Source organism: Rhinoderma darwinii, chromosome 5 (genome assembly GCF_050947455.1).
Source record: "Rhinoderma darwinii isolate aRhiDar2 chromosome 5, aRhiDar2.hap1, whole genome shotgun sequence".
Lineage (NCBI taxonomy): Eukaryota > Metazoa > Chordata > Amphibia > Anura > Rhinodermatidae > Rhinoderma > Rhinoderma darwinii.
The window spans coordinates 150273068-150288835 of NC_134691.1; the positions used below are offsets into that span (position 1 = coordinate 150273068).

Consider the following 15768-nt stretch of genomic DNA (forward strand, 5'->3'; position numbering starts at 1 on the left):
AAAAGTTTGATTTTAATCCCATTGGTCACAGAGGGAGGAAAATGAGCACTGATCGGTTGTAGGGGATGCATCGGGTCAGTCAAGTGCCACTCAGACTGATCCTCCAATTACCCCAGCTGCGCTACCTCACCAGCGATGCTTGATAAAGCATTTTGGTGGTGTGGAAGTAGATTGGTTGACAAAGACGTAGTGACCAAGAGGGACAGTCCCAGCTAAAGAGGCTCTGTCACCAGATTTTGCAACCCCTATCTCCTATTGCAGCAGATCGGCGCTGCAATGTAGATAACAGTAATGTTTTTTTTTTTTTTAAAAACGAGCATTTTTGGCCAAGTTATGACCATTTTTATATTTATGCAAATGAGGCTTTCTAAAGTACAACTGGGCGTGTTTAAAGTAAAAGTACAACTGGGCGTGTATTATGTGCGTACATCTGGGCGTTTTTACTTTTAATAGCTGGGCGTTGTGAATGGGAGTGTATGATGCTGACGAATCAGCATCATCCACTTCTCTTCGTTAACACCCAGCTTCTGGCAGTGCAGACACACAGCGTGTTCTCGAGTGATCACGCTGTGACGTCACTCACTTCCTGCCCCAGGTCCTGCATCCTGTCGGACGAGCGAGGACACATCGGCACCAGAGGCTACAGTTGATTCTGCAGCAGCATCAGCGTTTGCAGGTAAGTGGCTACATCGACTTACCTGCAAACGCCGATGCTGCTGCAGAATCAAATGTAGCCTCTGGTGCTGATGTGTCCTCGCTCGTCCGACACGATGCAGGACCTGGGGCAGGAAGTGAGTGACGTCACAGCGTGATCACTCGAGAACACGCTGTGTGTCTGCACTGCCAGAAGCTGGGTGTTAACGAAGAGAAGTGGATGATGCTGATTGGTCAGCATCATACACTCCCATTCACAACGCCCAGCTATTAAAAGTAAAAACGCCCAGATGTACGCACATAATACACGCCCAGTTGTACTTTAGAAAGCCTGATTTGCATAAATATAAAAATGGTCATAACTTGGCCAAAAATGCTCGTTTTTAAAAAAAACAAAAACGTTACTCTGATCTACATTGCAGCGCCGATCTGCTGCAATAGGAGATAGGGGTTGCAAAATCTGGTGACAGAGCCTCAGGTAACCTAATAACTTTATATAGGAGCATGTGCTTATGGGGGGGGGGGGGTGTACTTATAATTGACATTGTCATATGGTTGTACAGCTTGAGAAAGGCTCATGTATATGACAATAAAATTTACATCTAGATAGAAAAGAGTAGGACTGCAGGATCAGACTACACAATATAACTATGGAAACATGTAGGCTCAATATTGTAAATATTTTAAATAAAGACTGATTGCAAAGTTGTTTTTTGATTTTAGATGCACTGGAGCAATACAAAAAAAAAAAGTTTGCAAAGGCGAACATAGCCTCTAAATCACAAACAATTGTCTCAATATCAAATTGCAGTGATATAGCCGATACATTACACTGGACGGGGTCAATAGCTCCTGCTCTCTGCAGCCGTTTTTCAACTCGTTTTTTATTTCTCCCTACGTTCCAAAAGCAATAACTTTTTTATTTTTCTGTCGTTATAGCCGTATGAGGGGTTGTTTTTCCCACTACATCATTTATTCTGCTATATAATGTACTGGGAAACAAGAAAACATTTCTTTGTTGGGTGGAATTGGGGGAATAAAAAACAGATTCCTCCATTGTTTTTTGGGTTTCGTTTTTACGGCGTTCACCGTGCAGTTAAAACAACATGTTTACTTTATTCTGCGGGTCCATACAATTACGGTATTACCAAATTTATATCGTTTTTTTTTATGTTTTACTACTTTTACAAAGAAAAAACGAATTGTTAAAAATAAAATTAGTTTTGTGTCACCATATTCGGAGAACCATAACTTTTTTTTAATTATACCGTAGATTGAGTGGTATGAGGGATTATTTTTAGCAGGGCGTACTTTAGTTTCTATTGGTACCATTTTGGGGTACACAAGACTTGATCACATTTTATTCAATTTTTTGTGGGAGATGAGGTGACCAAAAAACAGCGATTCTGGTGGTTTTTACAGCGTTCACCGTGCGGGTTAAATAATGTTATATTGTTATGGCTCAGACTTGTACGGACGCGGCGATAGCAGTGATTGTTTTTCTTTTTACATTGCTTTTGGGGGAATTTTTTTTTTTTTTAACATATATATATATATATATATACATACATACAAAAAAGAAGACAGCAGCAGCACTCTGGAAAAATATATATCTAGGTGCCCAGGAAGTAGTCCCGATCCCTTGGACTAATTACAATTTTCAAAAAGAGATCTTGCAGCACTCCGGTAGCACTCTACCGGAGTGCTGCAAGATTTAATTTTGAAAAATATATATATAATTTTTTTTTTTTTTTAAAACAAACCTTTATTTAACTGTATAGCTTTTTTATTAGTCCCCCTAGGGGAATTGAACCAGCGCTTGTTAGATCGCTTGCACAAGTACATCAGGATTCTGACATGCTCCCCTGGCAGGGCTTAATCGGAGTTCAAAAATGGCAGACCTGGGGGCCTTCATTAGGCCCCCAGACTGCCATGACAACAATCGACACCCTGTGATTGCGTCGCGGGAGGCTGATGGACTGTCAGAGGGGGCCGTCACCCTCTTTCTAATGGCTTAGATGCCGCAGTCGCTATTGATCCCGCTGTTACACTAAAGTGATGGCTGTAACATACAACAGACACGCTCGTTTTATGGAGTGGGCTCAGTCGGTGAGCCCGCTTCATACTCCTCCACCCGACCTCCGGGTGGGGGTTATAAGGAAACAGTCAGCTCTCCTGACGTGTTTTAGTACCTATTTGTATTCTCCCCATTACATAATGCTACATCCTGGCGAAGAATGGAGAGGTGGCTGCGCATGTTTTATGGTTCTTTGTTAATTTCTATAGCAGTTACGGAAACAGCCGCGCAATCACGCTATAACTTCTATATAAATTTAAGGAAAGAGCCTCGCACAAATGTGGAGGTCGTCTCACCAGGTGGGACAGAGGTATGAATATAGTATGGATCTCACCTCTGGAACCTGCAACTTTCAGATATTTATGATATATCCTGCAGATATGCAATAAATGTCTATGGTGGGAATAACCCTTTAACGTACACATCTGGGACATCCCATTATTTCCTTGCTTTTTTTTGTATACAACTGGAAAGAGGTTGAACAATGTGAGAAAATGATACACTAACAATGTAAACTTTATTCTTCTCTTTAGACTTACAAAGCAAAACGATCAAAATCAGATGCAAATGGAACGACAGCAAGCATAGAACTGAAGAATGGATTTCACAAAGACTTAGTGAATGTAAGCAATGGTGCTGTGCACAAGAAACACAACTAGAACATGAGATGGATTATTAAGAAGCGGCCTCTGTTTGAAGTGATATTTAAACATGCTTCTAGGTCTCCTAACAGCTGAACAAAATCTGTTTCCGTTAAAAAACATTTTTTTAAATAATCACTACCCCAAATTATTATAATCTTTTGATATATATAGTGTATGACAAGATTATGACATCAAAGGCTTTTTGTCCAAATGTCATCATAATATTGCAAATGGAACAAGTACTTACTAAGTGTAGTCCAGGAAATGCCTTATAAACATCCCAATGACGTTCTTTTACATGTTTAATAATTTTTAATTTAATGTAGGACTTTGTACTTACTAAAGTTTACATTCTATGAAAACAAGACTTGTATGTTACTTTCAACACATTCAAACTTTTATTCCGAGTTGTAAAGACATTCAAAGTGAAACTTCTCGGTCTTATGCAAACATTTTACCAGCCAATCACGCAGCTGAAGCCCAATACATCAGGCGCATTGAACTGAACCATTGGATCACGTCTATACACAAGATTGGGGGAAGAAGTTGGATCAAAGTGACTCAGTGACATTTTCACTTATAACAGTCTGTAGGGTTTACTGAGAAGGTGGCATAAAACATCCAGTGAGTAGCAGTTCTGCAGACGAAAACATCTTGTTAAATGAGTGTGAGCTCAAGCGGACCGTAAGTAAAAAAACAAAAAAAAAAACACAATAGCTACAAACAGTGATATGTAGAAAACCATCACTGTACGCACAGCACATCACATCAAACCTCATAAAAGTAGATAGGAGTCAGGCCTGCTGTAGCCGGTCAGCTAAGGACAGGAAACGGAGGCTACATTGGGTACGGGCTGGACAGTTGAATATTGGTCTGGATAACTTTGCTTTCTGCATTATCAGATGCTAGTCATAATTGGGCAAAAATCCCATTAATCCATGTACTAATCTGGCCTAGTGTTTATTGGTCAGGCTGGTTGTAATGGTGTAGGCAATATGTTCTTGAATTGTGCATCCCTATGTTGCCTCCATCTACCCATCTTCGAATATTTACTTGCAGCGTGATTACAAGCCATGTCACAAATGACACCATCTTAGGCTGGTTCAACGAATATACCAATGAGTTCAGCGTACTCCAATTGCCTGCATGGTTACAAAACAACACAACTGAGTTTTGTTCAAATGTAAAGTAGTGATAAATGGGCATTGTTCTATAGCACATTAATAAAGTATAGCCTTTTATTGCTTTACCACAGTAATTGTTCTCAAGGAACTATAAGGGAGATTTGCAGACTGGAGTTTTATGTGAATCGTAATCTAAATATTCCAACAAGGTGCAGGTTTGTTGGGTACTAGAGAGCACGGTATTGAAATTAGTTGTACTTGGTATGACTTGATAGTCACATCCCCCTTCAACAAATTAACTTTTTATTGATAAAAGTAGCAATTGGCCTTGATAAATATGCCTTTTGCATGTATTTTCATGGTCAGAGAACAAGCACAATTGCGTCAGTAAATCTCCCTATTCTCTACTCAAGTAAACGAAGAACAAATCTACAGTGTGTTTTTTTTAAACACATTTCCACAGTGAAGCAGCAGTTACCATTATTAGTGAGTGTGTCTATGGGTTTTACCAGACACACACATACAATCTCTCAAAAAATACTGTGTATGCAGTTATGTAACAAAATAAAAAACAGACAAAACATAATGGGGAGTTATTTTTCACTTGTCTCCGTTTTGTGTTTTATTTTCCTTTATATATATACAATCATATACGTAAACTTTTTCCAAAGCAGCGACTTATTACAGCAAATGCTTGTGTATCTTACCCAATTTATTATAAGGATTGTTTACACCAAACAACATTTTAGCATTTAGTAAACTCCGCTATTTGTTTTTGTTTTTTTACTTTTTCTCGCTCTGATAATTCAGGGTTTCCAAAGCTCAGTGTATTTTAGAACAGTATGGTTGAAGAGAATAGCAATGTAGAATCCAATTTGTTTCCTTCTAAAACTGCCACATTTCCAGAATATAAATCAGAGTCACCCTGAAGAAAAGTAGATTAAATTATAAATTAAATTTAAATTATAATGGCGCCATTTGACAGATCTGTATCACACGTATTATAAGGCCTAAAAGATGCCTCTTAGCAAAGGCTATTCAGTGTGATTTATAAAGGTAAAGACAAAGAGATAAGAAATACATAGATGGGAAAAATACTTTCAACTTGCCTTATTTTCTAAGACAATTATGGCATATCCACGGGAGGGATATACCACAAATGTCTGATAGATGCAGGTCTCAAATATCTATACCTCTGTTCCACATGGTGAGGCGACCGCCGCATTTGTGTGAGGCTCTCCTTCAATTTCTACCTCCAGAACGGGGTCAGTAGACCCTGTCCTGTCTGGTTAGGCGGCCACGAACTGGCGCATCAAGGCAGGGAAGCAATGGAGAGGTGGCTGTTTCCGTAACTCCCATAGGAATCAATGGATGAAGCGCCTGTATGAGTCTTAAAAATGAATACCAACTTTTAAAAAAATCAATAAGATATTGTTTTATTTAATTTTCAAATAAACAATATTAGTACAAACAAATGTGAAGTGGCGTCTATTTTGTTACAGGTAGTTATAACTGTATTGCCTACAGATGACAAGAAACACTTGCCAAAAGAGTGAAATCAAGGCAAAACAATAACATCTTGATATCAAACAGATGGGCAAAAGGCCCACTAGCATGAAAACACAAGAGGAAAAATAAAAACAAGGTCAGATGGGGGGGGGGGGGGGGGCCTCACTGGTTGGCCAATTATCAGAAAATGTTCAGCCTAGTGGGTGTATGTACAGTATAGCTAGGTGAATCAGGATCAGGTAGTGGGATAACTAGTCTCCTAGAGGTGGGGGGGACTTAGACCTCTGTAGTGGGGAGACGCATATGCTATCCATGGGTGCCCCTTGAGCCTGCCGTTACCTTCACATTATACATGTAATTTTGTATTCAAACCATAAATTCTGAGAGGCGGCGGATGGGCTCTTTCAAGGATCTAGCTATCATCTTCATTGCAGCTAGAATTAAGAAATGGATTCGCTTATGCTTAGTACAGGGAACCCCTTTAATGTTTTTTTGAAGAAGGGCTTCCCAGGGGCATTTAGTTGCTATAACAGCCCGTAACAGTGTGGAAAAATAATTGGCCACCCTGGTACAGGTCCACCAGGTATGAAGCATGAGAATGGCTAGACTGCAGTCCTGAAAGAAGTGTAAAGCTAGACAAATTCCCCAAGAGGTTGGTGAGGAAAGTTACAGGAGATGTCAGGGTAGGGAGGATGTTGTCTGCAAACAGCTGTAGCTTGTAGTGGACCGACGCAAGCTTGATGCCCTAAACATTGGGGTTCATCGTGATGCAGATCGGTTCAAGGTCAATGATAAATAGGAGGGTTCAGATGAGAAATTGGGAGTTGGGAAGATGAGCAGCCACTGTATCGTACAAAGGCTGATGGGGAACTGTAAAGAGCTCTGACCCAAGTGATTAAGTCCGCAAGAAAATGTCATAATACTCTTAACAGGTAAGACCAGAAAATGGTGTTGAATGCTTTCTGTATGTCTTGAGATGGCATTGTGACTTGTATTTTACAAGAATGGCATAGATGTATCAGGTGAGACGGGCGACGTACACCACCCGTAGCCTGTCTGCAAGGTATAAATCCCACCTGGTCTTTGCCGATCAATAATCCCGGACCACGGTAAGGTCTGATTGCTAAAATCTTGGCAAAGCGTTTAATATCTCTATTAATTTGCAAGATAGGCCTATAATTGGCCCAATGTAAAGGATCCTTGCCAGGTTTTGGAATTATTGATTATTGCCTTCCAACCGTAGTTGGATTAGGGGAATTTTGAGATTTAATTGCAGTTAAGAATTAACAGAGGTGAGGGGTAAGAATAGGGCAAATTTTTTTGATATTTGACCATAAAGCCAACTAGACCTGGTCACGAATTGACCTTTAAAGAGTTGATCACTCCTCTACGGTCACATTCAAACCTAGGGTTTTAGAAAAGGTGGAGGATAAAGCAGGGAGAGGCAAGGCACCAAAATATTTCAAAATGTTTGAAGTATTAGGCGGGAAGGTTCATTGTACACCCTAGACAGGTGGTATCTAAATTCCTCAACGATATGAATTGGATTAGAAGTAGTGATGTTACAGTGAGTTTTAAGGATAAACAAAGCTGAACGGTATGAAGAATTGCAGAAACCTGTGAGCCAACGGAGTAAAGGATTTGTTATTCAAGGTATAGTGGCATTGTGCTGATCAGTGGAGCTTGCGTTCCACTTGCTCAGTGAGGCAAAGGTCAAGCTTTGTCCTGGCCTGAATGAAAAAGGTGCGTAGGGAAGAGTCACGTGCAGAAGATTTAAATCCTGCCTCAAGCCAGGCCACCTTTGCCTCTAATTCCAAATGTACACTTTTTTCTGAGAGGATTCTTGTATACATTGGCCCACTAGGACAACTATATTGGCTTCCCAAAGAGAAATAGGAGTAGAGGCAGAGGCGGTGTTGAGGGAGAAGTATTCCTTGAGAGTGGATTCCCGGTAGATGACTGCCTCTTCATGGTAGAAGAGGGAGTAATTAAGAAGCCAATGTAGCCTTGGGAGCAAGTGAAGATCAGCAGATACTAATCAGACTGTGGTCTGACCAGGGGACAGTAAGAATTGATGAGGTGCAGAAATTGGGTAGGAATTTCAGGCTTTACAAAGGTATGATTAAATCTGAAGACAGTATAGAGTCTGGAAGTGGGTGTAGACTGCGGTTAGGATACATTTCAAGCAGACGTCCAACCAGTAAAACCAGGTGAGTAGATATGGATAAAATGTGGGGAAGAGGAGGGTGGGTGGACCTTCCTAGCTTTATGTCATGGATACAATTTGAGTCTCCACACACCATAGTCAGTCCTTGAGAATGGGTGGCAATAAAAATAGCTGCAACAAAAATGACTGGTTGACAGCCGATGGGTGCATACTATAACACTATTGTAACAGGATCATCTTAAATCGTGCCTGACCATATAACGTATCTCCCTTCAGAGTCTCCGATTGTCGCATTAGATATAAAAAAAGAACAGCGTTGTTACCCCACCCCCCACTGGTCTTGTCTAGAGCATTAGTAAGAAAGAAATGGATATAGGAGGGGGAAGTTAACGGGGTAGGAGGAAGTGGGAACTAGTTATCTTGCAAGCAAACCACATTGGCATGAATAGTAAATTAATAGTGGGATGCTTTGTTGTGCGGTACTAATGTTAAGGGCATAAGGAGGACGTGTTAGACTATCAATCAGTATAGGATTTTAAGTGACCCATACGGCATAGGACGAATGGAAAGGAGTAGGGCAAATAAAATATACCCATACAAAACATGCGCTATGACTTGTATGAAGAAGGGTGGCAATGTGCGAGGGGAAAGGATAAGAAAAAAAATCAACAAAAATGTTCTTTGAAGTTAGTCATCAACAATAAAGGGTGTATAAGGCAACTCATGGAAAAAGTATGAATGGAATAAGGAAAAGCAGGGTTGGATCCAGCACGAAAAATAAGATAGAATGGAAAGGATTTTCCAAGTTTAATGGGCCAGTAATTTGGCTGGTTAAAATCAGGATCTGGGTACACAGCGTGACATCCTGGTAGTGTAAGGAAAAATTGTGATGATGGTTGAAAGCCTACGCGTTTCAGACGCTGCGAGCGTCCTTAATCATGGCTGAAGCTTATCCAAAACAGCGGAACAGATACAGATGGGCAATGTAGAAAGTCCAGCAAAGAGTCAGGGCACATATTCGGATGAAGTTGCTGCATGTTGAGCTGGGAGGGTGTCTATAGGCTGTGAGGTACTAGGTCTGCCATGGGTTGGGTCCTCTGGAGGAGGTGATCGGCTTGAAGGGGCACTGTATGCGGCGTCTTTCAGTTGAAGTTTTGAGAAGTACTTTGTCATCTCCTTTATGGTGTGAACCGTATCCGCATAGAAAAAAGGAGATCGGCCACTTTCTAAAATAGCCTAAACTGCTGTGTTTTGACACAGGCACCCTTAACTATTACCATTGCTTACCCCATGCTACATTTAAAGGTCCCCTGTTCTCCCTGGTGCAGAGGTATAAATGTTAGACGGCAGCAGTGATACCGTCCATAGCTCAAGATACAGGCGGTCATGTCATTTGCCCACATGACTGCCTGGTTGGCTGCCCTCTCTTCTGCGTTAGTAATAAATACATTAAGCGCATATACAGGCAGCAGAATTTCCTGTATTTGCGCATGCATTGAACCTTGACTGAATATGTCCGGTGCATGCAGATACAGGCAGTAGAATCTCCTGTATCTGTGCATGCTGAAGGCAGCCATGTATGTAGATCACATTACTGCCGCCATTTTGAGAGCTATGGATGGAATCACTGCCGCTGTCCACAGTTTACACAACTGAAGCAGGGGGAGCTAGTTTAAGGGTGCCTGTGTCTCAAACACACGTCCAGCGCATGAATATGTCCAGTGCACTGGCACGCGTCCAGTCCAGTGCATGAATACATCCAGTGCATGCACAGATACAGGCAGCAGTATTATCCTGTATCTGTGCATGCTGCAGGCATCCAGAGTTGTCATGTAAGTCACATGACCGCCACTATCTTGAGAGCTATGGTGGGATGGCGGCTGCTGTCCACAGTTTACAACACTGAAGCAGGGGGAACAAGGAACCTTCAAATGCAGCACAGGAGTAAGCATTGTGGGGTAAGGTTAAGGGTGCCTATGTCTCAACACCTGTACTTTATGTTCTTCCTCTACAGAATTTTTAGATAGGGCATCACTGCACGTCTCTTGGCTATAGTGTAGGGAGCCAGGGCAGGAAATAGTTGGTATGTGACAAACAAGGATTTGGCATTGCCGGCCGTAGTACTGTAACGTCTGTAGAAATTTAACTTTCTAATGTCACGTGAAAAGAGGGTCCTTTAACTTTCTTAGCCATTAAGACTAGGTAAATCCTGCCAATTTCAAGGCGCTCCACTGAGATATTAGGGGCATGTTCTTGGAATAGTGCAGTTACTGTGGCTTGCAGGTCAACGATGTGCTCGGGTAGTCCCCTTATACAACATTTGGCCCTGTTCTCAAAGTCCTTCAGCTTGTTCTGGAGTTGCAATTTTTCTTCCCAAACCAAGTACGTTTTGTTGGAGCGAGAAGTGGGACGCATCTGTTGCTTCCATACGTTATTCCTTCGAAAACCATGCCAGTGCCCATGTTCCTAATTTTCTTGGTGAGGTCATGGGTGATTTTAGCCGGTCTTGCCCAGCTTCTTCTGGGCATGGAACTGCAGCAACCGGTTTGCAAGGTTAGAGAATCTTAATCATTGCCTGTGCCTAACAGGGGAGATGTCCAGGGATGAGAGTCAGGAGTCTTGCAGAGGGGATCGTGTGGTCTCGTACTGCATTAGGAGAGTCGGCGCTTCCTTAAAATGTGCTGCCAGGCCCTTCGTTCTGGACGGTCAAGACGGCCAGATGGCATTACCAGAGAGTCTCACCACGGAGTGTGAGGGCTCCACTGCACGTAAGGCGTGTAGAGCGAGGTGAATTTCCGATGGTGCGCCTTGTAATGAGGAATTTAACCTACCACGGCTTGAAGTGCTGTCACTGTGCATCTATTCAGCTTGCATACGGGCATGTCCCAAGGGATGCCTTTTTAATGAGGAGAGGTGTACAGGAGTTAAATAAAGTATTTTAGGGGTATAAGACAACAGGACATATTTGTAAGTGTGAATGACGTTCATCTAATAAATGATTTATCCTCACATATCCACGAATACTATGTGCAAACATCTCATCATTACAAATCATAATTGTAACATTTTCGCACATTATAGGACAAGCCTTCTGTAAAACTTCCTGTGCGGATACAGAAAATAAGCATGCAATATGCACTGGATATAGGTGTTTTTTATTTTAGATTTGTGATACAATTAATCAGACATATCAGGGGTTATTTAGGTCAAGTATGTCTACCTTAATATGTATGTGAAACCGTAAATGTAAACGTGTGACAAATCAAAACTGATGCATGTCCAGACAAGTGTGTGTCCAAGTCATTACTAGCAGGTGTGATCGTGAATATTCAGCCAAAGACCGCTGCAAGAGGTTTGAGAGGCAGGAGGCTTATTCCATAAAGAGTGTTTTTTTTGTCCAAAAATAGTAAAACATACAGAGGCATCCAGTAAAAAAATAAAATAAATATATACTGCCCGGTATATATGTTTTTTTTTCTTTTTTAACATGATAACCTATAGGTTAAATTATATGTTGGAGGTTTCCTTCAGGGAATCCTCCCAGTGGGAATCTTGGTGGACACTGCAAAACGCAGAGTAAAAAGAGCCTTACATGCAGTTAAAAAAAACAATCCAGTGAAAAGTTATGATATTCGCTTACATAGTATGGCACCACCTGGTGTCTAAACTGTATAGCAATCTGCACGTCCTTAATGAGCCGAGTGCTAGTGGACACGCATTGCTCAGTCACTCTCCCCATAGCCAGGTCTCTACATCCTCTGTTCACTTCAGAGTTACCAATATAAATAGCTGTCTTCCCTGCTTGTCAAGAAAGGAGCAGAGTATCTGCAGTAGAATGGCAGTATAGCGGAGGAGACTCCTCCTCAGCTTGTTACCTAGTTGGATAACCCCCCCCCTTTTTCATAAAAATTTATATTTGTGGCTTAAAGTGTGCCCCAAGGACAAAATTAGATACAGCACACATTCTAAAAATGAAACTTAAATATGTGCAGAGTACATATATACCACTTACTTTTTTTTGGGTCACATGATTCTGTGCCCATCGCTTGTTTCTTCACTTTTATATATTTAAATGCTTTTACACTGTGTATTTGGGCTTGTACTGATACATCAGGCACACTGTGCAATATTTCTTGTTTGGGTATGTGCACACGATAGCAGGCATTTACGTCTGAAAAGACAGACTGTTTTCAGGAGAAAACAGCTGCCTCGTTTCAGTCGTAATTGCGCCGCCTCGCATTTTGCAAGGCTTCTCTGACAGCTGTAAATTTTGAGCTGTGCTTCATTGAGTTCAATGAAGAACGGCTCAAATTACATCTGAAAGAAGTGCCCTGCACTTCTTTTGACGAGGCTGTATTTTTACGTGTCGTCGTTTGACAGCTGTCAAACGATGACGCGTAAATGACAGGTTGTCTGCACAGTACGTCGGCAAACCCATTCAAATGAATGGGCAGATGTTTGCCGACGTATTGTAGCCCTATTTTCAGACGTAAAACGAGGCATAATACGCCTCGTTTGCGTCTGAAAATAGGTCGTGTGAACGTTACACTGATTTAATTTATATGCATCCGATTTAGTTTAGTCAGATGTACATTTGTACATCCTTTTAGAGGTCACCTTTTGCGCGCCACCTTTACAAAACAGGGAAGCTTTGGAAGATGCCCTGATATATTTAGATTACGCACTTTCTTCCATATTGGTCATACACAGATACACATTTAACAAACAATAAGAAACTATATACATAATTATATTCTTCACAGTTCACATACCCCCTCAGTCTGTACTTAATCTTTCAGCATGTGCCTTCTAGCACATGCTACTTTTTAATTCAAATAGTTTTTTATTGAAGTTTTTCAGACATATAAAACAATATAACAGTACAACAAGCCATCACTGCCAGTCTGTCTTGTCAAGTCACAAATATAGTTGTACAGGGGTTCGGAATATAATCTTGTATAACATACAATAATTCAATGCAGAGTATGAGAATAATATAGGTCCACTGCAAAACGACCCATAAGCATATGGACTAGACGTATCACAGTGAACCAATCAACCTCAAAACCCCTTCAGATCTCAATAACGACAGATCCGAGCAGAATATGGCCACAGCAGTGGTAACAATAACCGAAACAGAAAAAAGAAAACAATAAATAACCAAGGAAATACTAGTCGATAAACTAGTCGATTTACTAGTCGATTTACCCTGAACAGATTGTCTAAATTATGTTTTGTTTATGAGGGACATGTACAGAAAGATGATCCGACCCACACAGCCCAATGAACGTTAAAAGAGAGGATTGAGAAATTGCTCTTTCATACATAAAAGTGGTATTGATCAATGCAATGAGTTCTGGTACAGGAGGGTCTTCAGGTTTTTACCAGTATCTTGTTATCACTAATTTAGCCATTACTAGGATTTTGCAGGCAAGTCTCCTGTTTTTCCAGGAAATATTATCTAAGTCTAGGAATAGCAAGGACGTATGTGGCGAGCGAGGTAAGCTCATGGAGAATACATCTTCCATTAGTTTGTACACTCCCACCCAATATTGTTGAATAATGGGACAGGCCCACAGTATATGGGTAAGTGAACCCCCTGTGACCACAGTTCCGCCAACATAATGCGCTAGAAGCGGGGTACATTTTATGTAAGCGGTCCGGGGTGTAATACTACCTAAACAAAGTTTTATTTGCAGCTTCCAAATGAGAAACTTGAGCGATGTATCCAAGTCAGGGCCCGAGACCAATGGACTTGTGTGAAAGAGGTCTCCAACTCCCTTTCCCAAGCAACTATCGGGTTCGTTTTTTCAAAGACCGAGTGGGAAGACATTGAGCAGTATAAATGTTTTAAGCCCTTTGTACCTTTATTGAAGCTGTTCACTAGTAATAAGTTCCCCTGGAACCGAAGGCCTACATGACTCTGGATGAAATGTTTAACCCTGATATACCTGAATAATTCATTTTGTGGGAGAGAAGAGGACTTGGTCAGGTCAACAAAGCTCATAAATGTTTCCTCATGAAACAATTGTTCACACGTCTTGATGCCGTGTACTTTCCATTTACCTAGATCTAAATCTACATTTGCGAATTCTAGAAAATCTATCGGAATATATGATCTAGGTATGTCTAATATGTCAGAAGCTTTAGTGTGCATATGCGCCCAACAATTCACAGTTGCTTTGGTGAGAGGGGACATTCCCCCTGGAAGTGGTAAGCCTGCTAGTGGTAAGTATTATAAGGCCTTCAGGTGTTTTGAGCCTATATATGACGCTTCGAAAGGTCTTCTCTCCACCAGTGTATGGCTTGTGTGGTTAACGTTGTCACATAATAGCTATATAAGTGAGGAACGCCCAAGCCCCCCGAGGCCTGAGTTTTATACATGACTTGCGTGGCAATTCTCGGTCTCTTCTTCTCCCAAATAAAGGACATTAATAGGCGTTGGGTGCGTTTAAAGTATGAGGCAGGGATCGCAATAGGGAGAGTCCTGAAAAGGTACAAAAGTTTTGGTAGAACCATCATCTTAAATGGCGCTATTCTACCCAACCAAGAGACCTCCACCTTCAGCATTCTATCAATATCCGCCTGGATCACCTTGTTAATAGGTATATAATTTGCTTCAAATAAATCTTTATGATGTTTAGTCAAACGCAGACCCAAATATGTTATCTCCTTCATGTTCCATACAAAATTATATCTGGACTTCAGAAAGTGCAGGGAAGACTAAGAGATATTCAAGGGGAGGATCTGAGATTTTGAAGTATTAAGTTTGTACAAAGAGACCCTGCTGAAGTGTTGTAAGCTATCCATCACCGCTTCTAAGGAGGTCTCTGGGTTAGATAATGATAGAATTACATCATCTGCATAGAGTGATATGGTGTGAGTTTTTGATCCTATTTTAATACCTTGGACTTCCTGGTGTAATCTGAGAAGTTGAGCTAACGGTTCCATAGAGAGAACAAATAAGAGGGGCGACAGAGGGCACCCTTGTCTAGTGCCATTGGTAATTTTAAAGTCCTGGGACAAAACCCCGTTAGTATAGATTTTTGCAGAGGGGTCTGAATACAGAGCCTGAATAGCCGCCATTATAGTCCCCGAAAACCCCATTTTCTGTAGTGTTGCAAAGGCATAGGACCAGGAAATACGATCGAAGGCTTTTTCAGCGTCCAATGCAAGCAATACAGAAGGGATCTGGTGCTGTTCAATGTGGTGTAGCAACCCCACAACCCGTGTTATCAGAGCCTTGTCTCCCCTTTATAAAGCCAGTCTGGTTGTCTGCTATGAGGAGAGGTAATAGGGGGGCCAGTCTGTTGGCAAGGGTGGAGGCATAAATTTTCAGGTCAATGTTAAGTAAGGAGATTGGCCTAAAATTTTGGGGTTGATCAGTGGTTTTCCCAGGTTTTGGAAGTGTGATTATTAAAGCCTCTTGGTTCTCTTTGGGGAAAGAACCAGACAATTGTGCCGATTGAAATAGTTTGCATAGGTATGGGGTGAGGGTCTCTCTAAAAGCTTTATAATATGCATTCGTGAGGCCATCCGGCCCAGGTGCTTTGTCCGGGGCTAGTTTAAGGATAACTTTTTGTACTTCAGTGT

General features: G+C 41.3%; 1 protein-coding gene across 1 annotated transcript in view; it reads left to right on the forward strand.

Moving 5' to 3' along the window:
* Positions 1-5974, forward strand: part of ELOVL2 (ELOVL fatty acid elongase 2) — a 103863-nt gene extending 97889 nt beyond the window's left edge. Inside the window, exon 8 of the mRNA XM_075826639.1 lies at positions 3265-5974. Coding sequence (XP_075682754.1) covers positions 3265-3390 — 126 coding nt within the window. The 3' untranslated portion in view covers positions 3391-5974. The remainder of the gene's footprint in view (positions 1-3264) is intronic.
* The last annotated feature ends 9794 nt before the right edge of the window (positions 5975-15768 follow it).